At 34.9% G+C, this 24,301-nt stretch overlaps 1 protein-coding gene across 3 annotated transcripts in view; it reads right to left on the reverse strand.

The window, feature by feature from the left end:
• LOC131103732 (voltage-dependent T-type calcium channel subunit alpha-1I) overlaps nt 1–24,301 on the reverse strand; it is a 193,355-nt gene that overhangs the window by 79,072 nt on the left and 89,982 nt on the right. For all 3 annotated transcript variants that reach the window (XM_078797562.1, XM_078797561.1, XM_078797560.1), the window contains 3 exons: nt 15,667–15,776; nt 7,737–7,870; nt 853–950 (listed from right to left, as the gene is read on the reverse strand). In XM_078797562.1, coding sequence (XP_078653688.1) covers nt 853–950; nt 7,737–7,870; nt 15,667–15,776 — 342 coding nt within the window. The remainder of the gene's footprint in view (nt 1–852; nt 951–7,736; nt 7,871–15,666; nt 15,777–24,301) is intronic.

Raw genomic sequence — 24,301 nt, forward strand, 5'->3', positions numbered from 1 at the left:
ATGCAGTATTTAAAAATCATGTGGTGTCCAACCATCATGACTGTTATCACCGACATCTTAAGGTAAGTGTATGGTTTTATTTAACACTATTTTTCATGAACCTAACATTGTATTGTTATCTTTTTACATGGTCTCAAGTAAACTAATTATGTATTGATGCAGTATTTAAAAATCATGTGGTGTCCAACCATCATGACTGTTATCACCGACATCTTAAGGTAAGTATATGGTTTTATTTGACAATTTATGAACCTAACATTGTATTGTTATCGTTTTACATGGTCTCATGTAACTATGTATTGATGCAGTATCTAAAAATCATGTGGTGTCCAACCATCACAACTGTTATCACCCACATCTTAAGGTAAGTATATGGTTTTATTTGACACAATTTTCAAGAATCTAACAAAGTATTGTTATCTTTTTACATGGTCTCACATAACTGTGTATTGATGCTGTATCTAAAAATCATGTGGTGTCCAACCATCACGACTGTTATCACCAACATCTTAAGGTTTTTTTTTTTTACACTAATTTCCATGAACCTAACATTCTACAGTCATCTTTTTACATGGTCTCACGTAACTAATTATGTATTGATGCCGTATCTAAAAATCATTTGGTGTCCAACCATCACGACTGTTATCACTGACACACATTTTTTCATTGCACAACTATGTTTTTTTTAATGACATGGTGGTGCTTGAACACTGCAATATATATTTTTTTGTGTGCACCTCTTGTCAGGTTTATAGTCGGCGGGTTCAGTGAACGCATCATCCACGGTACTGATGAGTAGTCAGTGTGTTTGATTTAGATATAAAGGTAGACGATAAGATAAGATATCCTTACTTGGCACTCTGTTGATGGCTTTTAGAGGACGAAGCACCCGCACCGTCCGAATGGCCGACAGGTTGATGTTCTGCAAGTCCAGGGAGTATTCCACCATGCTGAAAGCCAAAGAGAGAATCAAACAAGAACGGTTTAATCTTTCTGCGGATGAAAAACACGCCAGATAGACATCTGCACGGCTTTAGGTGCGCCAGATATCCCCCTCGATTGCGTTTTGGGCATCAGCGGTCAGTCTTTTGATCTAATCTCACCTGTCCCGGCAGTATAGGAAGTGAGCGGCACTCGACAGGAAGTGGGGAGGGGAATTACATGAAGGAGAGGTGAGGGGGAAGAATAAGATTAATTTCTATTCCAAGTGTTGCCCGCAGGATGCTGTGGCTCACTTAAAAGGCTGGCATCTGTTGGCAAGTCATTTCTGCACCGTGGCTTAAGTGGTTTGTGGCCTTAAAGCTAAACCGCTTTCACGGGAAAAAGACGTGACTGTTTTTTTTTTATTGTCACAGAATCACCTTTCGGACCCACGGTCGATTCCATGTGGACTTGTTTGCATATTAACTTGGAATTGTTGAACGGTGCCGTGTTGGCGTGTGTGCTCGAGCATTGCGTTGCCCCGAGGGTGACAACGTTGAGGCAGCACGACGCCAAAAAATGCAGCTTTTTCCCCCATTTCTGCTGTTTTTTTTTTATATTTTATTTTTTTATAATATATTTTTATTTTTATTATTATATCCATATTTTTATATATTTTTACATTATATATTAATAGACTTTTTCCATATTATTTCAATATTATTTCTTCTCATAATGATGACTTGATTGCCATAATATTTTGACATTATTCTTGTACAATTGCAGCTGTTTTTTCATTTTTCAGGTTTCTTCTTGTAAATATTATTTTCTAAATTCTGACATTATTTCTATGATAATTTGACTTTATCCCTTTATTATTATTATTATGATAACTAAGAAATCTTATGTATATTGTTTTTTATTATATATTTTATTCATGTACATTTATTTAATTTTTCATTACACTCACACACATTATATTTTATTAATAATATTTTATTATATTAATAATAATTATTATTAATTATTATTATTATTTATAATATTTAATTATATATATTAATTATATTATTTAATTATATACTTTTATATTTATATACCATTATTGTTTATTATATTCATGATTTTTATTAGTTTTTTCACAATCAAATTTTCCCCCAAATTACAACTTTATTTTGTTTTATTCTTCAATATGCCACTAAAATGACAATTTTTTTTCCTTATAATATTCTGAGTTTATCGTTGTAAAATTATTTTATTTCTTGTCTTTTGTTTTGTTTTTGAATAGTCTTTTGAATATTACATTTATACTTTAATATTTCGATTTCCTTCCTGTAAAATTGCATTTTTTTCTCAACTTTCTTGTTGGAAATTGTTTTCTCTTAATTATGACTTTATTCCCATAATATTTAGATTTTATTCTTGTAATTTTTTTACTTAAAAATGTACTTAATTTTTGAAACATTACAAGTGTTTTGTTTGTTTTCACATATTAAATAATGTATGTTTGCTAGTAAAATTATTTTTTTTTTGCTGAATTATTTAATTCATTCATTTCATTCATTCATTCATTAATTTATATTAATTTAGAATGTGCAACGGGCCCAAAACTAACAACTGCGTACCATCAATGGTCCCCGGCCCACACTTTGAACACCCGTGGTCTAAACCCCGATTCCTGTCCTCTTAATTGGCTGCCAACACTTCCTTGTTTTGTCTGCCATTTTCTGCCCACCTTCACCTGTAAGATTGCCAGCTCTCCCAGTAAGCACTAGCATTATCTGAACGGCTCCTCCCCCCGGGGGGGGGCACTTCGACTATCGTCGCCGTGCAAATCCCGCTAAAACGTTACAGTGCCGCTCGGCGCAACTACAGCTTGATGGAAATGTCACCGACTCAAGAAGAGCCTAAAGTGTTGTTTTGGGGCCAGCCATTTCCACCCGCCCCCGACACAAGCGGATCCGTGCTCCACTAATTGAACGTGGGCAGCTGGGATCCTGAATAAGGGCTACGGCGTCGAAAAGGGAGTCGTTCAAGCCGAGGAGGGTTTTTTTTTTTTTATGTCACCCGGGTGGATGATTGTGAGTGACAACATCTTCTACACATCACACCCACAATGCCCTGCACAAGCGATACAATTGCAGTCATGCAATCATCCTGATGTAGTATCTCAATGATAGTAGTATCTCAAATGATGAGAGTACACGCCTCACATTTCAACACGCATTTTTACTACAGTATCTTTTGAAGGGACAATACAGGAATGATAGGTGGATATACTTCAAAGTACTCCGTGAGAATGAGTAAATACAGGCATTGTTGGATAAATAAACACAAGTACTGGAATCAATCGGCACTTTACGCCTTAATTTTCTTTTGGCTAATTAATAAATTATACTGGCTATTCATGGCCCGTGACTATAATATAATATAATTAAAAAAACTGTAAAAATTAAAAAAAATCCATAGTAATTTTATTTTAAAAACTTTAAATATTAACAAAAAAATCAAATAATACTAAATCAGAATTTTATGACAATAATGGAAAAATAGTATAAGCATTGAAATATTACACAAAAAGGAACATATTTTTTTCAAAGTTGTAATATGATAAAAAAAAATTAAAGTTGTAATTTTCAAAACATCAGATTACACAAAATTTTTTTATGTTATGAATGACAGGTGGATATACTTCAAAGTACTCCGTGAGAATGAGTCAACACAGGCATTGTTGGATAAATAAACACAAGTACTGGCTAATTAATAAATTATACTGACTATTCATAGCCCATGACTATAATACAATTAAAAAAAAACTGTAAAAATTAAAAAATCCATACTAAATTTGTTTTGAAAAGTTAAAATATTAATAAATAAATTAAACTATTAAATTAATGCAAGTTAAACTCATGAGAAAGCCGTAATTTTATGCTAATAATGTTGTAATATTATGATGAAAAATAGTATAGGCATTGAAATATTACACAAAAAGGATTTTTTTTTTCAAAGTTGTAATATTCAAAAAAATGATAAGAAAAAATTTTAATGTTAGGAAATTAATGTCGTCGGGAATGTCGTCAACAAAAACTTGAAGAAAGCAACATAAATGGAAAAAAACAGCTTCTCAAGTTTATTTTAGCTAATTAATAAATTATATTGACTATTCATAGCCCATGACTATAATATAATATAATTAAAAAAAACTGTAAAAAAAAAAAAAAATCCATACTAAATTGGTTTGAAAAGTTAAAATATTAATAAATAAATTAAACTATTAAATTAATCTAAGTTAAACTAATGAGAAAGACTAATAATGTTGTAATATTATGAGGAAAAATAGTATAAGCATTGAAATATTACACAAAAAGGAAATCTATTTTTTCAAAGTTGTAATATGATAAAAAAAATTAAAGTTGTAATATTCAAAAAAATCATAAGAAAAAATTTTAATGTTAGGATATTAATGTCGTCTGGAATGTAGTCAACAAAAACTTGAAGAAGAAAGCAACATAAATGGAAAAAAAAACAGCTGGGAGTATAAGAATAAAGTAATTCATAATAATAAACAGTGATAAAGATGACTCAAGTAAATAAGAATAAAATATGAACATAAAAATCACCTGCTAATATCGAAAAAGAACCAATTTTTTTATAAGAATAAGCTCTTACTATTATGTCTGTTTAGTAGCAAAACTGAAATATTAAAGAAAAAATATAATTTTTTTAGAAGTTATAAAAACATAATTTTTTGGAAAATTAAGTGAGGGTGAAAATGGGAATAAAGTCAAAATATTATGACAAGACAATTTACTGAAATTATTTCAGAAAAAAGTTTAAATATTAGAAACATTTAGGAATAAAAATGGGAAAAATATATAAAAAACTTCTCAGCATATCTACATGTGTTCACCATCTAATTAGCGGACAACCCTCCTGCTCAGGATTATATTTCATATTTCATATTCCCGCTCTGTTTCTTGCGTCATCACTTTTGCATGGTGTGCATGTTGAAAACAGAAACACCTCAGGAGGATTCTAGACCGGGCAAGACCACTTGAGAAGACCCGGCTTTGACAGCCAAGATAAAGAAGTTGCAAAAAAAAAAAAAAAAAAAAAAAACACGTCAAAGCTGCAGGGACTTGAATGTCAAATTAGCAGCGCGCTAGCTTCAAAGTGTCCATTAAAGTTGATGTTCCCCTAGAACAAAAAAGCACTTTACTTCCTGCGGCATTTGCATTACATTATGCTGCACTGAAAAAGTACATCCATGGGTGTCCAAAGTGTGGCCCAGGGGCCAATTGTGGCCCGCGGCGCATTAATTCATTCATTTTCTATTGCTTTTTCCTCACAAGGGTCGCAAGGGGTGCTGGAGCCTATCCCAGCTGTCTTTGGGCGAGAGGCGGGGTACACCCTGGACTTATTGGTGGCCAGCCAATCACAGGGCACATATAGACAAACAACCATTCACACTCACATTCATACCTATGGACAATTTGGAGTCGCCATATTTTTATATTTTATAATAATATGTAAAATATCATAAATATTATAAAATAATATTTATAATAATATATAAATTATTATAAATTACTATAAAATATTTTCTAATATTTTTTCAGTCAAAAAATATCAAAAGACAAGTTAGATGTAGTATGGAGTTCACTAGGTATCAGTAACATTATGATTAGATGACCTTTCAGTCTTCTCATTCTGTGTGGAAGTGGTAAGTTTTTGGCCAATGACCAGTGTTTTCACTTTGAATTAGCCATCTGAATACCTTATATTACTTCTTATTTTACTTCAATTTTATTCTTAAAATGTTTAAAATTAGGCAAAAAAAATACGTAATATGCATATTTTTGAGTCATAATAGGCTGTAGTCAACAACGAAAGAGATAAAGTATTACAGCAAAAAGTACTGTACACTAATCCCTTTATTGCAGTTTATTGCAGTTCACTGGTTCCAGACCTGAGTCAATTTCAGCAAAGAAGGATTCCTGATTTCTACGGAATATTTTTATAATAATATATAAATTATTATAAATATTATAAAAATAATATTTTTATAATATATAAATTATTAAAAAATATTTTATAATATTTTTTCAGTCAAAAATTATCAAAAAACAACTTATATGTAGTATGGAGTTCACTAGGTATCAGTAACATTATGATTAGATGACCTTTCAGTCTTCTCATTCTGTGTGGAAGTGGTAAGTTTTTGGCCAATGACCAGTGTTGAATACTACATACAGTAGTATCACTTTGAATTAGCCATCTGAATACCTTATATTACATCTTATTTTACTTCAATTTTATTCTTAAAATGTTTAAAATTAGGCAAAAAAAATATGTAATATGCATATTTTTGAGTCATAATAGGCTGTAGTCAACAACGAAAGAGATAAAGTATTATAACAAAAAGTACTGTACACTAATCCCTTTATTGCAGTTTATTGCAGTTCACTGGTTCCAGACCTGAGTCAATTTCAGCAAAGAAGGATTCCTGATTTCTATGGAATATTTTTATAATAATATATAAATTATTATAAATATTACAAAATAATATTTTTATAATATATAAATTATTATAAATATTATAAAATAATATTTTTATAATATATAAATTATTATAAATATTATAAAATAATATTTTTATAATATATAAATTATTATAAAATATTTTATAATATTTTTTCAGTCAAAAAATATCAATAAACAACTTATATGTAGTATGGAGTTCACTAGGTATCAGTAACATTATGATTAGATGACCTTTCAGTCTTCTCATTTTGTGTGGAAGTGGTAAGTTTTTGTCCAATGACCAGTGTTGAATACTACATACAGTAGCATCACTTTGAATTAGCCTTCTGAATACCTTATATTACTTCTTATTTTACTTCAATTTTATTCTTAAAATGTTTAAAATTAGGCAAAAAAAATGTAATATGCATATTTTTGAGTCATAATAGGCTGCAGTCAACAACGAAAGAGATAAAGTATTACAGCAAAAAGTATGTAACTGAGTAATTGCGTCGGTTATGAACGAACGGGTCAAAAGAATTAGTTATTTTTTGTGAACGGAATGAACAAGGACACCGCCCTGAAAATACCCGTTAAGCCCGTTCAGTTGTAAATGCTTTTATTTGATTGGCTGGAGAGTCAGTTCGCCGTTCCTTTCGTAGGGCGGGACTATCCGTGTGATTGACGTTACGTTACGTTGACTGAAAGACCGAGACTGAAAGATTGACCGACACAGTCGGTGACCTTGTTCATTCCGTTCACAAAAAAAGAACTAGTTCTTTTGACCCGTTCGTTCATGACTGACACACGGAACGAACGTGAATATGATCGAACAGACTGACTCAACACGGCTGACCGATTCGATGCACAGATCACAGGCTAACGACCAATTGACCGAAATGAACGAGTCTTTTTACTGAATGGACCGGTTCACTGAAATGAACGGTTTTACCCAACATGACTCTCCAGGGTCTGAAGACACAAACCTACAACTGGCAACCCTGGCTTCGGTTGAAATGAAGACTAATGTTGCTTCACCGTGATTCATCTGGACCTCGTGTGACGTTAGACCGCTTCTTTACTAATCCATCACACTAGCGCACAATTAGCGATGCCACTTACGGCATCATCCTTGCGTCCTTGAAAAGGTAGAACTCTACACTAAGGAACTAGTCCCAAAAAAAACAGTACTTTTCCAGTCCAGACAGGAGTTTTTGTTTCGGGCTTAAGTGGCACCACTGGTTCTAATCTCTTGTGAATCTATGTGTGTGTGTGTGTGTAGCAGTTTTTACCCAGCCATGACGATGAAGAAGTCCAGCCTGTTCCACGTGTCTCCCAGGTAACAATGGCGACCAAAGATGCCGAGAGCCACCATCTTCACCACCATCTCCAACGCAAAGAAGATGTAGATGAAGGCATCAAAGGCCTACGGGGACAAAAAAAAAAAAAAAAAAAGTATTTTTTATTCACAATTAGAATATCGAGCTGCACAGTGGATAAGTGGTTAGCACACATGCCTCGCATCTAGGAGAGCCAAGTTCGATCCCACCTCGGCTATCTCTGTGTGGAGTTTGCAAGTTCTCCGGTTTCCTCCCACATTCCAAAAACATGCTAGGTTAATTAGCGACTCCAAATTGTCCATAGGTATGAATGTGAGTGTGAATGGTTGTTTGTCTATATGTGCCCTGTGATTGGCTGGCCACCAGTCCAAGGTGTACCCTGCCTCTCGCCCCAAGACAGCTAGGATGGGCTCCAGCACCCCCCGCCACCCTTGTGAGGATAAACGGTAGAAAATGAATGAATGAATATTATTAGCTGCCGCATGGTGGATGAGTGGTTAGCATGCAGGTATCACAACTCGGCGACCCGAGTTCAATTCCACCCTGTGTGGACTTCATGGGTTTTCTCCAGGTACTCCGGTTTCCTCCCACATTCCACACAATAAAACTAAAATAAAGTAAAATTATTCCAACAACATGCATGCTAGGTTAATTAGCGACTCCAAATTGTCCATAGGTATGAATGTGAGTGTGAATGGTTGTTTGTCTATATGTGCCCTGTGATTGGCTGGCTGGCCACCAGTCCAGGGTGTACCCCGCCTCTCGACTGAAGACAGCTGGGATAGGCTCCAGCACCGTTAAGGGTGTAATACACCACGTAATTGGAGGGAACGTCTCTATTGTAGTAGTGGAAGCAAAAGATGTCATAGCCAGCAGGCTGCAGGATTTGCCAAATATTTGGCTTTTTGATGATGACGGGTGCTGGAGGGGGGGGGCGGGGGGCGGGGGGGTTCTTTATTCGGTTCCCAAAGCTGTGTGGCATGCACACCAAACACGGTCTTTGATAAATATTTTGCTATCTACTCATCGCATGTGACTGGAAATGCCGCCGTGTTGTATCACAGTATCTCAAAGGATGAGAGTACACGCCTCACATTTCAACAAGCATTTTTACTACAGTATCTTTTGAAGGGACAATACAGGAATGACAGGTGGATATACTTCAAAGTACTCCGTGAGAATGAGTAAATACCGGCATTGTTGGATAAATAAACACCAGTACTGGAATCACTAGCCACTTTACTTCTTAAGTTTATTTTAGCTAATTAATAAATGATACTGACTATTCATGGCCCGTGACTATAATATAATATAATTTAAAAAACTGTAAAAATGGAAAAATCCATAGTAAATTTATTTTAAAAACTTTAAATATTAACAAAAAAATCCAAATAATACTAAATAATCAGAATTTTATGACTAATGTTGTAATATTATGAGGAAAAATAGTATAAGCATTGAAATATTACACAAAAAGGAACATATTTTTTTTCAAAGTTGTAATATGATGAAAAAAAATGAAAGTTCTAATTTTCAAAAAATCAGATTACACAAAAAAATTTTTATGTTAAGAGATTAACGTCAACATTTTGTGTGAAGGTTGTCAACAAAAACTTGCCGGGATTTACTAGAACAGAGTATAAAAATAAAGTAATTCATAATAACAAACAGTAATAAAAAATAATCAAGTAAATAAGAATAAAATAACAAAAAATCACTGACTAATGTCGCAAAAGACACAATTTTATAATTTTAAAGCTCTTACTATGATGTCCGTTTAGTAGCAGAGGTGAAATATTAAAAAAATATTAAAGTTAAATTAAAAAAAAATTTTTTATTATTTATTTGGGCAAATACACGATCAAAATACAACTCTCCATTATTTACATCTGTATTCAACTATCTGATCACAAGCCAAAAAGGAGTAGGCTGAAGCAAAAGCTTATAAATGCCTACTCCTTTTTACAAGATATAATCATGTTAATGCCACTGTCTTGTTTTCCCCTGTTATTATTATCATTGTAATATTATTATTGTTATTATCATTGTTATAATTTTTGTTATAATCTTTATCATTATTACCATCATTATAATCATCATTAATATTACCTTTATCATTATAGTTAACAATTTTTTGATTTTTTTATTATTATTTAATTTTACAGACTTCATTGCTTCTCGTAGAGTGCTGTATCATTTTTTTTCCCCTTTATTTGGGCAAATATATGAATCATAACAGTGCATTTCTTACATCAATTATAAAAACATAATTTTTGAAAAATTAAGTTTGGGGTGACAAATGGGAATAAAGTCAAAATATTATGACAAGACAATTTGTAGAAATTATTTTTAAAAAAAGTTTAAATATTAGGAACAAAAATTGGATTTTTTTAAAAATATATATATAAAACATTTCAGCATATCTACATGTGTTAGTTTACAAAATATAATTTTTCAATATATGAGCCTAGCTGAAAAAAGGTATTTGTATGACGACAATATTCCATTCCTAAAAAGGTGGTCAAGTGTGGTAGTGGTAGCAGCAGCGTCACGGTCTGGGGAAGCATGAGTGCTGCTATCACTGGGGAGCTGCGGTTCATTAGCATAGCAGTTTTCCCACATTATTCGTGAAAATATCGACACTTTGGAGTCAACGAAGCATCCTTATAGTCTAAAAACGAGAAATCAAAAGTGTTTGTTTTTTTAAACGGCTGCTATTTCAGCTTCTGTTGAAGCATAAAAAAAAAAAACAAAGCATCTCCACACAAAAGGAAGCTGATTGGTCGGCCGCCACAAGCGAATGAGCTTGATGAATTGCTGAGATTACAGACCTATATTCCACCGAATCTCCCGCCTCACAAGGTGAACACCCTACGCCAGCAGTAAAGTTTGCTTGAGTAAGCACATCCCCTGTGACATTACCACTCAGCTGTTGCCAGTTAGAGCATTCTCCCCCCATCGCCGGCTGATTCCATCATCGTTTAAGCCCACAAAAAGAACTAATATATGGTACGGGGTCGAGGGAATCTAGCTTTAAGCTGTAAGCACGCCCCGTCAATTGAGTTTGTGGATTCAACAAATGGCCCGCGCCAATACACATGCTGCAGTAGTAGTGGGGGGGACCATTTTTTTTTCTTCACAAATACTTTACGATTATTACCTTTGGAAGGTTTCAGGCAGAAGATAAATGACAAACAAAAGCGTCAACGGTCGCCCCCCCCCCCTCCCCCCAGCAGCGCCGCCGAGCAGGAACAGGAACAGGAAAAGGCGGAGGCATCCAGTAGTTATCTGCTCCACGCGGCGAAGAGTTTTCCTCTCTCAGCGCTGACAAACAATTTCAAGATGGGTGTGTGCAGCGTGAGCCCGGAGCGAGAGGTAAATGGATGGGGAAGTGGTGTGTTTATTGTCTGTTGTGGTCGCACCGCAACATCTTTTGTCCAGGTCTGAGTCCCTATTCTTTAACGTAGTGTTTTTTTTTTATTATTATTATTATATGTATACAGTCTTCTAAATCAGCACTGGTAATATATTCTAGTTGGCGTTGATGTTATTACATTTTTTTTATTGTAAAAAAAAACATTATACAGTCCCTACATATTTTAAATAATTATTATTTATAAAATTATTTAAATTTGTGCAATTTACCGTTTAAGCTGTACATTGTTGTTCATATTTGATGCCATCTGGCGCTCGGAGAGGGCGGAGCCACACTTCTGTTAGACTATCGCAGGGCAGCTGTGGCTACAGATGTAGATTACCACCAGCAGTGTGTGTGACTGAGGAGTGAATGAATAATGGCTTCGCTTCCTTCTGGAGCATCTTGGGTGCCTTGAAAATAATAATTAAAAAAAAAACATAAATATAAAATAAATAAAATAAAGATAAAATAAATAAATAAAATAAAACTAAAATTAAAAAGTAGATTAATTAATTAATTAAATAAAATTAAAATGGCTTCACTTGAATAATGAATAATGGCTTCACTTCCTTCCAGAGCATCTTGGGTGCCTTGAAAATGAAAAACATAAATATAAAATAAATATGATAAAAATAAAATAAATACATATTTTTTTAATTAATTAATTATTTAATTAATTAATTAAAAATAAAATGGCTTCACTTCCTTCTGGAGCATCTTGGGTGCCTTGAAAATAAAAAAAACATGAATAAAATAAAAATAAAATAAGTAAATTAATTAATTAATTAAATAAAACGAAAAAATAATTAAATGCAAATAAATAAATAAATATAAAATAAATAAAGAAATAAATAAAAAATACATAAAATATAATTCATTATTATTATTATTATTGTAATAATTCTGCCTCTTTTTCTAATTTTTTTGAGGAGGTAAAATTGAATTATTGAAATTATTCCAGAAGCTCACACTAACACCAGCCACAATTATGGTCAGCTGTGACGTCTATCATGAAGGATAAAGATGATAACCATGACCCTCTCAAATATTAAATAAAAATAAAATAAATAAAGAAAGAAAAAAATAATTAAATAAAAATAAAAATAAAAATACAAATAAAAATAAATAAAATATTATCCATTAATATTATTATTGTAATAATTCTGTGTCTTTTTCTGATTTTTATTTTAGGTATATGCACCCCTTCGAATTGATTCCAGAATCTCACACTAACACCAGCCGCAATTTTGGCCAGCAGTGACGTCTATCGTGAAGGATAAAGATGAAAACCTTGACCCTCTCAATTATCATGCCCCCCCCCCCCCCGGGACAGAATTATCACTATTTGAGAAGCACTAATGCAAAAGGATCTGCTCCTATGAAAGAGACGAGGTACTATTTCCTGTCCATACTCAATTGTCGACCTCGGCATCTTCTGCAGGTTCTCCCTCACCATCCTTAATAGCAAACATATTTTCAATGGAGTCAATCAGGTCGGATAGTTTTTTTGAATCGTTGTATCATGGCGTGGATGTTTTGTCGGGATGTCGGCCTGATGAAGTGCGAGCTCCGGCGGAATGCAAATTGAGTCAAGCAGTTTGACAGCAACACAGTTCTCCAGATTGCAAATGAAAAAAAAAAAACAAAAAGGAGAAGAAGATGAGTCTCATAAGCTGTTTAAATGATGTTTTGATAAATAATGCAGCCCCGCCACAGCCCTCGCTCGTAATTCGACATTGGCCTCGCCCGCTCGGGTCCGTGTTTCGCTCGGCTCCCGGTGAAAAGGACGGGGAATGAATTCATTGTCGTTATTTGTCGCCGCCGCCAGCTTCTTTCTCCGTCAGCCTATCAGGTTTAATCATCGACATGATTTGTAAAAGGGGCGGGCGGGCGGGCGGCTGGCGAGGGTGTCGTGTGTCAAGGGCCCCTTTTCATGATGTGAAACAGGAGCTGCTATGGAAGCTAACCACATGCAATGCCATTTGGGAGAGGAGAGGAGGAAGAGGATGGAGGAAATAGGTCACAGAAACACTTTGAGGGATATAATGCCGTCGCTTTCGGTTAAATGTGCAAATAAGAGATTTATCAAAGCAAATATTAGCATTAAACAATCTCTCCGCCATCGGAGTCAAACCTTTATTAGTTGTCGTAAAAAGAAAGTCCTGATTGGAAGTCCGTTTTATAAAGAAAATCTTATTTTTGCATCAGTTATACACACAAAAAACCTCAAAAAAATAAATTACAGCTCGACATTTCATGTCCTTAAATAGCCCACAATACTGTACTGTACTCTACTGTATATAGTACTTTACAGTACTCCCTCATTCATCACTGTTAATCTGTCTAGACTCAACTGTGAGAAGTTTTATTCATTCATTTTCTACTGCTTTCTAATGCTGGAGCCTATCCCAGCTGTCTTCAGGCCGAGAGGCGGGGTACACCCTGGACTGGTGGCCAGCCAATCACAGGGCACATATAGACAAACAACCATTCACACTCACATTCATACCTATGGACAATTTGGAGTCGCTAATTAACCTAGCATGCATGTTGTTGGAATAATTTTACTTTATTTTAGTTTTATTGTGTGCGAGATTCATTGTTGTATGCCCCCCCCAAGTGCTCGTTCATTCATTCATTCATTCATTCATTTTCTACCGCTTATCCTCACAAAGGTCATGGGTATGCTAGAGCCTATCCCAGCTGTCTTCAGGCGAGAGGCGGGGTACACCCTGGACTGGTGGCCAGCCAATCACAGGGCACATATAGACAAACAACCATTCACACTCACATTCATACCTATGGACAATTTGGAGTCGCCAATTAACCTAGCATGCATGTTGTTGGAATAATTTTACTTTATTTTAGTTTTATTGTGTGTGAGATTCATTGTTGTACGCCCCCCCCAAGTGCACATTCATTTTCTACCACTTGTCCTCACGAGGGTCATGGATATGCTGGAGCATATCCCAACTGGCTTTGGATGAGAGGTGGCCAGCCAATCACAGGGCACATATAGACAAACAACCATTCACACTCACATTCATACCTATGGACAATTTGGAGTCGCCAATTAACCTAGCATGTTTTTGGAATGTGGGAGGAAACCGGAGTACCCGGAGAAAACCCACGCATGCACTGGGAGAACATGCAAACTCCACACAGAGATGGCCCGGGGGTGGAATTGAACTCGGGTCTCCTAGCTGTGAGGCCTGCGTGCTAACCACTCGGGTAATTATGTTCTAAATTGTTTAAAGTGAACGGTAAATACAAATACAAAAAGTGTTGAAAGGGGACATACTGTTCTCATTTGTATTGAAATGAGCTTTCTAGATCTTCCAGATTCTGCACCTCTTTTTACGGTGTTTCCATGGATTTCCTCCTTCCGTCCCAAACGGTCTGTATAATTTACTTTTCACCCCTGGCCCTTTTCCGGGCATGCCCACTCCACTGTGATTGGTCACACTCCCGATCGCTCCCGAGGACTTCAGGAGAGCTGCCAAGCTCTCACTTCTAACTCTTCAATAGTCTCTTAGATAACTCTAAGGTCTTCTAGCTGCGCTAATCACTTAACCGCCGTGCAGGTACTATCGACTTAAATATGGTTTAACATTATTAGAGCCCTCTAGACATGAAATAACACCCCTATAGTTACCTTTAGAGTTCTATTACTCAATAAAAAACACTCACATGTTAATATTGGGAGAGTTCCTTGATTTTTTTTTCATTTATTTTTTTTATTTTTTTTACTTCCTGTAGTGGCTATTAAGTAACATTAAATCTAGATTTGACTGTAATGTGTCCACACCTGAATGTAAGGACTTAAATATTTGGATTTGACCAATTCTACCTGTTGATTTGTCCTATGTATGTTGATTATCATTAGTGTGGCCCCAGCAAGGTGCGCTGTATTCAGGCACACGCTCCAAGCAGCTGGTGGGATGCTAGCTTTCTGGCAAACTTTGTTTGTTTATAAGTTACAGCAGCTAGTAGCGTCAAAGTTCAAGGATCTCAATTTGAAGTTTTTTGGGGGTTTTTTTGCCGCGTCTGCAGATTCCACAATCTATCCCTGCGTTGATTTATTTTCTTAAAGAGACTCTACTTCACAAAAAAGAGCACAAAAGGGCCACCCTTAACTCGGTAAGCATCGTCAGCAAAAAAAAAACAAAACAAAACCTAGCATTGCCATTAGCAGCCAGCGGAAGAAGACCTCACACGATACCTCAGGAGACCAATGCCGCTTGTTAGAGAAGCAAAGGCCAGAAGAAAAGGAAGGGAGCGTTTGTGTAGGATGTGGAGCAAACATTAAAGCAGGAAGATATGGCACCTCAGCACAAATGGATCTCGGATTCAAAGATCATCAATGCGGATTCTTTCAGAGTCACTGGCAGAGGAAGCCGATTCTATGTGTTTTCTATCCCGTAATGCTAATTCATCGATGCTAATATGAGCGCTTCGTCTTACCTGGAGTATCTGGCAGCGGTCCGAGGTGCAGTCGATGTTCTCGCAGGGTTGGTACATTCCCAGCGTCACGCAGTTGAGCAGGATGACCATGATGCTAATCCTCTCGAACCATGTATGAGCGCCACCGGGGTTAAGGAAAGAACATGTAACATTCAATGTCATCCGTGCAAATTATTAAATATTATTTCTATTCAATCTGTAATAACCAAACATTCAAACAATGCACAACGATGAGCCAATCACCGTGTACTTCGGTACGTGATAAAAAAAATAATTACAAAAATAAAATAAATACAAATTTATAAAATTAAGTAAAAAAAATAAAACTAAATAAAACTAAAATGAATAAATAAAATTAAATACAATGAAAATAAATTAAAATTATATTAGGAAAGCAGGAAGTGAACAAATTACAAATTTTCAAACTCGTACTTCGGTACTCTATAAAAAAATAAAAAAAAAATATAATGAATAAATAAAAATTAATAAAATTAAGTAAATAAAACTAAATTAAATCAAATTAAAATAAATCAATAAAATTAAATAAAATTACAATAAATTAAAATTATATTAGGAAAGCAGGAAGTGAACAAATTACAAATTTTCTACATAAGGTGGCCAGAAATATTTCAATATTAAAATCAGAAATCACACCACACTCTTTATTGCTCTCTGGTTCTACCATATCTTACTTATTGTGTGGAAATATGGGCTAATAACTATAAAAGCAATCTTCACTCACTTATGGTACCGATTATGTCATTGTATGGTCATATCACCTCGTACTTCGGTACATGATAAAAAAAAATTATTAAAAAAATTAAATTAAATAAAATTAAAATAAATCAATAAAATTAAATACAATTAAAATAAATTAAAATTACCGATTATGTCATTGTATGGTCATATCACCTCGTACTTCGGTACATGATAAAAAAATAATTAAAAAAATTAAATTAAATAAAATTAAAATAAATCAATAAAATTAAATACAATTGAAATAAATTAAAATTACCGATTATGTCATTGTATGGTCATATCACCTCGTACTTCAGTAGGTGACAAAAATAAATAAATAAATAAAAAATTAAGAAGTTAAAATTAAGTTTAAAAAATATTAAATAAAATTAAAATAAATGAAAATTATATTAGAAAAGTGAACAAATGTAACAGTTACTGATTGTAAAAGTACCAGATGGAGGGGTAGGATTTAATAAGCTTTGCTTCTTCCTACTCCTTTTGGACATGTGGAACTGTGAACTGATTACGTGATGCATTCAATTGTAATCTGATGCCTGTTCAAATGATATTAAACCATTACATTCCGTTTTCCCATCCTGTCTTAGAATCGACATTCGGTGCTAATCAAAACATCAATGTAGTCGGACACGCCTGAGCAGCCAGTCACATGTTCTAATACTATTCCACCATGTTTGATATGCATGCAGTCAGACTTCCATGAAGGAAACAAGCACAGATCCCGGTGATTCAAAAAAAAAAGGGGGGGGGAGGGGGGGGCCTGCAACTGTGAGCAATTCAAAGACAAGATGAAAATCTCTCACTACGAGACAGCATGAGTCACAAATTCATGACAGTACTGTATAAAAACAAATCTAGCGCCGAGCTCCATCGAGGCGCACGACATGCGGTGTCACAACAAAAAGGATGTCAGCTGCAGCGTGTACGCATCAAAAACACACCCAGTGTAATGGACGATGATACTTCTGGTACAGAGTATAGTACTATATACGTAGATGTAGTATTGTCCAAGACATACAGTAATCACTCAGGGAATAGAAAACCTTCATTCATTCATTTATTCATTTTCTACTGCTTTTTCCTCACAAGGGTCGCGGGGGTGCTGGAGCCTATCCCAGCTGTCTTGGAGCGAGAGGCGGGGTACACCCTGGACTGGTGGCCAGCCAATCACAGGGCACATATAGACAAACAACCATTCACACTCACATTCATACCTATGGACAATTTGGAGTCGCCAATTAACCTAGCATGCATGTTGTTGGAATAATTTTACTTTATTTTAGTTTTATTGTGTGTGAGATTCATTGCTGTACGCCCCCCTCCCCCCTCCCAAGTGCACATTCATTCATTTTCTACCGCTTATCCTCACTAGGGTCATGGGTATGCTGGAGCCTATCCCAGCTGTCTTTGGGTGAGAGGCGGGGTACACCCTGGACTGGTGGCCAGCCAATCACAGGGCACATATAGACAAACAACCATTCACACTCACATTCATACCTATGGACAATTTGGAGTCGCTAATTAACCTAGCATGTTTTTGGAATGTGGGAGGAAACCGGAGTACCCGGAGAAAACCCACGCATGCACGGGGAGAACATGCAAACTCCACACAGAGATGGCCGAGGGTGGAATTGAACTCGGGTCTCCAGCAAAAAGAGTTGTGTAATGTCATAAATAATGAATTATAGGAGTGTATAAGTGACTATAGGGGTGCTACTTTATGTCTAGAGCGCTCCAATAATCTTAAAAAAACACATTTAGAAGGTTCATTCATTCATTCATTTTCTCGCGCTTATTCTCACAAGGGTCGAGGAGGATGCTGGAGCCTATCCCAGCTGTCTAGGGGCGAGAGGCGGGGTACACCCTGGACTGGCGGCCAGTCAATCACAGGGCACATATAGACAAACAACCATTCACACTCACATTCATACCTATGGATAATTTGGAGTCGCTAATTAACCTAGCATGTTTTTGGAATGTGGGAGGAAACCGGAGAAAACCCACACATGCACGGGGAGAACATGCAAACTCCGAGGGTGGAATTGAACCCTGGTCTCCTAGCTGTGAGATCTGCGTGCTAACCACTCGTCCGCCGTGCAGCCCCTGTTTATAACCTTCTAAAATACTATTTTTCTTTTAACACTAGAGCCCTCTAGATGTGAAATAGCACCCCTATAGGTTAGGTCACAACTGGATGTATGATTTTTTTTTTGTTTATAGATGCATTTGATGAGGTTGAGTCAAAATGAAAATATGGGGACACATTTTTTAAAGTATTTTCAAGATAGACTAAAGTCCGAGTCCCTTTCCGAGTCATGAAAGTTGAAAGTTTTTGATGATGGACTGTAGCACCACTAGCATCTGTCAATCACGGGACTAAATGTCGGTCGTCATGGTGAACCCGAATGTTGACGACCGCCCTCCACCCACCCCCCACTCGCCACCCCCAGCACATGAGCATGAACATCAATCACGGCTTCCACCTTAAAAATTGGTCAGCCACATTTTCCATTTCCGCCTCTCACCTGTTAGCGCGTCGTCTTCGCCGCTTCTTCAAAAACCCCTCCCCTTCCTGTCACTACCCATCGCTACGCCTGTCGCTCTGTGTCGATACCGATTCTTATCAAACGCTCATCTTTCATCCTCCGTCTGTACCCGACGTGAGCGCTTTCCAAGTTTATCAAGCTCACCGTCTTTCTTCCTCTTTTTGACAAACTCTTTCGCTTTTTGTGTTGGGGATTCTTTTTGTTGTGCTAACCAAAGGGCTTCAATTTGATGTCGGCAGCCCCCCCCCCTCCGCCCCCGAGGGAGAAAAGCTATTCTAATCATCACAATGACAAAATGGAGGGCAATGGCGCATGAAACTATTTAGTACCTGGGTGCATTTCATTGTGGAAAAAAAAAAAAAAAAAGTTAGTGTTTTCATCGATTGTGAGCAAATAAGCACTTAGCAAGTGGCAATCGGAATGAGAGCTGAGAGCATAATGTGCGCTAAATGTCGCCATTTTCCTCCGTGCGTGACTATTACTTCATTTCAAAATCATATCATAATCCAAATTCATGACGTTTTTTTATACATTTTCACAATGTAACAGTCATTTTTTTTTCGATACGATGACGAGACAACAAAGTGAGACAGAGGTACACCATTTCTCTCTCATGAGAGTGAAGCACGGACTCGTCATACAAACCAACATGCTAAAAAAAACGGATCTGCATTTGTATTTCTTTATCTTATGGCCCAAAAATACACAAAAAAATAAATACCTCTTTTAGAGAGGGACACTATAGGCAGATTCTGCCGAGGGAATACTTGATTTGTTTTAAACTGTGATTTATTTTATTCATAGAACACACACATAACAATGAACAACTCAGTTTCTGTGTCCTTTCCTGCTCCTAATAAGCACTGTGAGCTTTGCTCTGATGAGGCGTTCAAGCGCACTGTGTATTTGAGTGTTCTTTTATAGTTTGTTAGTTAGAATGAGTTAATTTTCTATTAATATTTTTGTATTTTTATATTATTTATTGTATTAAATTAGGAAATATAATTTATTTAAATTACATTTATTGTTCAGTTAAATAGAATTATTTTTAAAATTATATTCATAAATATTAAATAAATGTCAAATAAATTACTTTTAATTATTTTTTTTAACTCTTAAAAACATTATGGCATATTACACAAAAAAGTTAGTTAGAATGAGTTAATTTTCTAATAATATTTTTGTATTATTTATTGCATTAAATGTGGAAATACTATTTATTTGAATGACCTTTATTGTTCCGTTAAATTGCATTATATTTTAATTATATTCATAAATATTTGTAAAATAAATGTAAAATAAATTACTTTTAAGTATTTATTTTACTCTTAAAACATTTCATAAGAATCATAATAATGGCATATTACACAAAAAAGTTAGAATGAGTTAATTTTCTATTAATATGTTTGTATTTTTGTATTATTTATTGCATTAAATGTGTGAATACTATTTATTTAAATTGCCTTTATTGTTCAGTTAAATGGCATTATTTTTTTATTCATAAATATTTGTAAAATAAATGTAAAATAAATTACTTTTTTAAATAAATACATTTTTTTTACTCTTAAAAACATTTAATAATAATCATAATAATGGCATATTACACAAAAAGTTAGTTTGAATTAGTTAATTTCTAATAATATTTTTGTATTATTTGTTGCATTAAATGTGGAAATACTATTTATTTAAATGACATTTATTGTTCCGTTAAATTCCATTATTTGTTAATTATATTCATAAATATTTGTAAAATGTAAAATAAATTACTTTAAATTTTTTTTTACTCTTAAATACATTTAATAATAATCATAATAATGGCACATTACACAAAAAAGTTTGTATAATTTTCTAAAATTAAAAATAACCTAATAAACGTGGTTCTGCCCAGGAAAACAACTGGTCTGGATGATACTACACCAACACAGGTCTTTTATCCGGTACTTTTCTGCGGGAGGATAAACGGGTCTTAATGTGCGCTACATGGCTGAGTGAAACATGGAAATGAAAAAGTTAATTAGTTAACAATTCAAAAGCGGGAGCGCGCAGAGGGTGCTATTAACTGATTAGCATCTATTATCTATACTTATTGTACTTATTGGTATTGAGGCTTCAGCGTTGGGTGTCCTTTTCAGTTTGGGCTTTCATCCTTTTTTGACTTTATGTCACGCATGTAGCCGGTGAGCTATTAACGGCGAGACATCCTTTGAACGCAACCTATGCATGCATGCACTGTGTGAGTGTGAGAGTGTGTGTGTGTGTTTCAGTGTGTGTGTACTGTATATCCGTACGTATCATTTGTATGCGCGTGTTAAGACGAGGATGAGTCACGATTGCAGAGGACGCGTGTTTGCAAAGAGGCTTTTTGTCATAGCCTGCAGTTTGTGTGCGTATGACGGGATCGCACTCATTCAGGATCAAAACGACATTCGGCATCTCGTTGTCGAGGCAATCTGGCGCATATCCACGCCGTTCCTCTTCCTGCTCATTTTATCCCTTTTTTTTTTTTTTTTAAAGAAAATCCATTTCACTTCCTTGTGAAATGTAGATCAATCAGTGCAGATCAATTAGTCTATCGGCGGCCACTTTGTGTAGACTGCATTTAATGGTGAAAACAAGACGGAAACCTTGCGGCTGATCAATCGAAACGATTGCACAAAACCAGTATAACCATTAGGAAGGAACCATTGGTGTACTAAGTAACCCCCGTCAAACTGGTAAACCAAAATGGACGTTAAAGAGGGTCTATTATGCTCATTTTTACACCCTTTGTATTGAGTTGTGCTCTCCTATAGAGCAGCTACACACAATAAGCGGCACGGAGAACTTCTTAGATCTTCCAGAATCTGCACCTATTTCCTTTGATTTGTGCTTCCTGCCAAAACGATCTGTTTTCATTTATTCCACCCACAGAGTATAAAATTATTTATATCCTCTAGTTTGGTAATGGTTTAATTTCATTTGAACATGCATCAGATTACAATTGAATGCATCCCATAATCAGTTCACAGTTCCACATGTCCAAAAGGAGTAGGAAGAAGCAAAGCTTATTAAATCCTACCCCTCTCCATCTGGTACTTTTACAATCAGTAACTGTTACATTTGTTCTTGTTGTTGTTTTTTAATTTTTATCCTAATATACACACGTGTTTGTTTTTAATTGTTTTTTTAATTTGAATTTTTATCCTAGTATAATTTAAGTTTGTTTTCTTAATTAAATTTTTATCCTAATATAATTTAAGTTAGTTTTTTTATTGTTTTTTTTATTTAAATTTTTATCCTAATATAATTTAAGTTTGTTTTTTTTGTTGTTTTTTGTTGTTTTTTTATTTAAATTTTTATCCTAATATAATTGAAGTTTGTTTTTAATTGTTTTTTTAATTTGAATTTTTATCCAAGTATAATTTAAGTTTTTTTCTTAATTAAAATTTTTATCCTAATATAATTTAAGTTTGTTTTTTTTTATTGTTTTTTAATTTAAATTTTTATCCTAATATAATTTAAGTTTGTTTTTTTGTTGTTTTTTTATTTAAATTTTTATCCTAATATAATTTAAGTTTGCTTTTTATTGTTTTTTTATTTAAAATTTTATCCTAATATAATTTAACTTTGTTTTTTTGTTGTTTTTTTATTTAAATTTGTATCCTAATATAATTTAAGTTGGTTTTTTATTTTTTTTTATTTAAATTTTTATCCTAATATAATTTAAGTTTGTTTTTGTTGTTTTTTTTATTAAAATTTTTATCCTAATATAATTTAAGTTTGTTTTTTTTTAATTTTAATTTAAGTTAGTTTTTAATTTTAATCCTAATATAATTTAAGTTAGTTTTTTTATTTTAATCCCAATATAACTTTAGTTAGTTTTTTTTTATTTTAATCCTAATATAATTTAAGTTAGTTTTTTTTAAATTTGATTTTTTATCCTAATATAATTTAAGTTTGTTTTTTAATTTTAATTTGAATTCTAATCACGTACCAAAGTACATAAGAGATGAGAGGTGCATTATTTAGTCCAACACCTGATTTATTAAGATGGATCTACATCCGTTTTATATGACTTATCTATATTTATTATGGGACACTCAGAACTTCCATCCACTCTGGGAGGGAGGGGGGGGTACGCGTAAAAGGAAAACACAGATTTTAACGGTCATCTAGTACATGAACCGGTCCAAACATCCAAATGAAAAGCCGCGATGGATTTGTCCCCCCCCCCCCATGTGTTGTTAAATGAAAAAGAGTTAAGATAAAGCTTGGAAGCTTCGGTTCTTTCTAGTCAATAGAATGAGGCACGCTTAATGGTGACAAAGGACTCCTTGCTTCTTAATGTTCTCATCTGACACTTGGCAAGATGCCTGTGGGTCAAAGACACACACACACACACACACACACACACACACACACACACACACACACACGACTTGTAGTACACTTAATATTCTTTACCTGGCGCACGTCGTCTCGGCCAAAGCACCCATTATTCCGTAAACCCGTGAGAGGACTTATTAGAGGGATTTTGGATCCTGCATAATAAACAGATTATATCAACACACCTTCAGTCGACACTGCTTGTATTGCGTCAGATTCAATTGCCTAAATGACCCTAGTAAATATCAGTTTTTGGTTTTTTTTTTTTGGTTGGTTTGCAGTCTCCTTCAAATGACAGCAGCCATCAAAGAAGTCACATGCATGGAAGGAAAACAAAGATTCGGAAAGGACTAAAAACAAGAAAACCGAGTCCTGTTTTGTTATTGTGCAATTCCGATACATTTGATACATTTTTTGAGTGACATTCGTCAAACCGGGTTGACAGTTGGAGTGGCGAGGCGATGTTTATCAAAGTGGCAGATGCCTCCCTTTGGCGATTTCGATCCGGCAACACCGACCAGAGGTTTTAAAACACGGCAAACTGAATAAAATCAATAGAGAGTGTTCCTTCTATCCATGTATCCGTCTTATTCCCAGTTTCGATAAGCTCCCGAGGCGTTCCCAGAAACCTAGTCTCTCCAACGTGGACGTTCCCTCTCTCAAAAGGGGAACCCATTCATTTCAAAGACTTGTACTCTTGTCCATTCAGTCACGACCCCACAGCTCATGACCGTAGGTGGGAATAGAACCATCTCTCAGCACAAGAACCAGCAGATCCAGAGTCTGCATCTCTGCAGCCACCAACAAACCAATCCATCTATCGATCTCGCCACAAACCTGAGGTCTTTAAACTCCTCCACTTGGGAAAAGGATCTCATCTCCAACCCAGTGATGGAACCCAGCGAGACTCATGGACGCAGACTCCTTCCGACATTGGAAGAACAGGAAGGGTTCATGATAGACCA

This window comes from Doryrhamphus excisus, linkage group LG16 (assembly GCF_037039965.1).
Source record: "Doryrhamphus excisus strain RoL-2023G ecotype Guam linkage group LG16, RoL_Dexc_Guam_v1.1, whole genome shotgun sequence".
NCBI classification, from domain to species: domain Eukaryota; kingdom Metazoa; phylum Chordata; class Actinopteri; order Syngnathiformes; family Syngnathidae; genus Doryrhamphus; species Doryrhamphus excisus.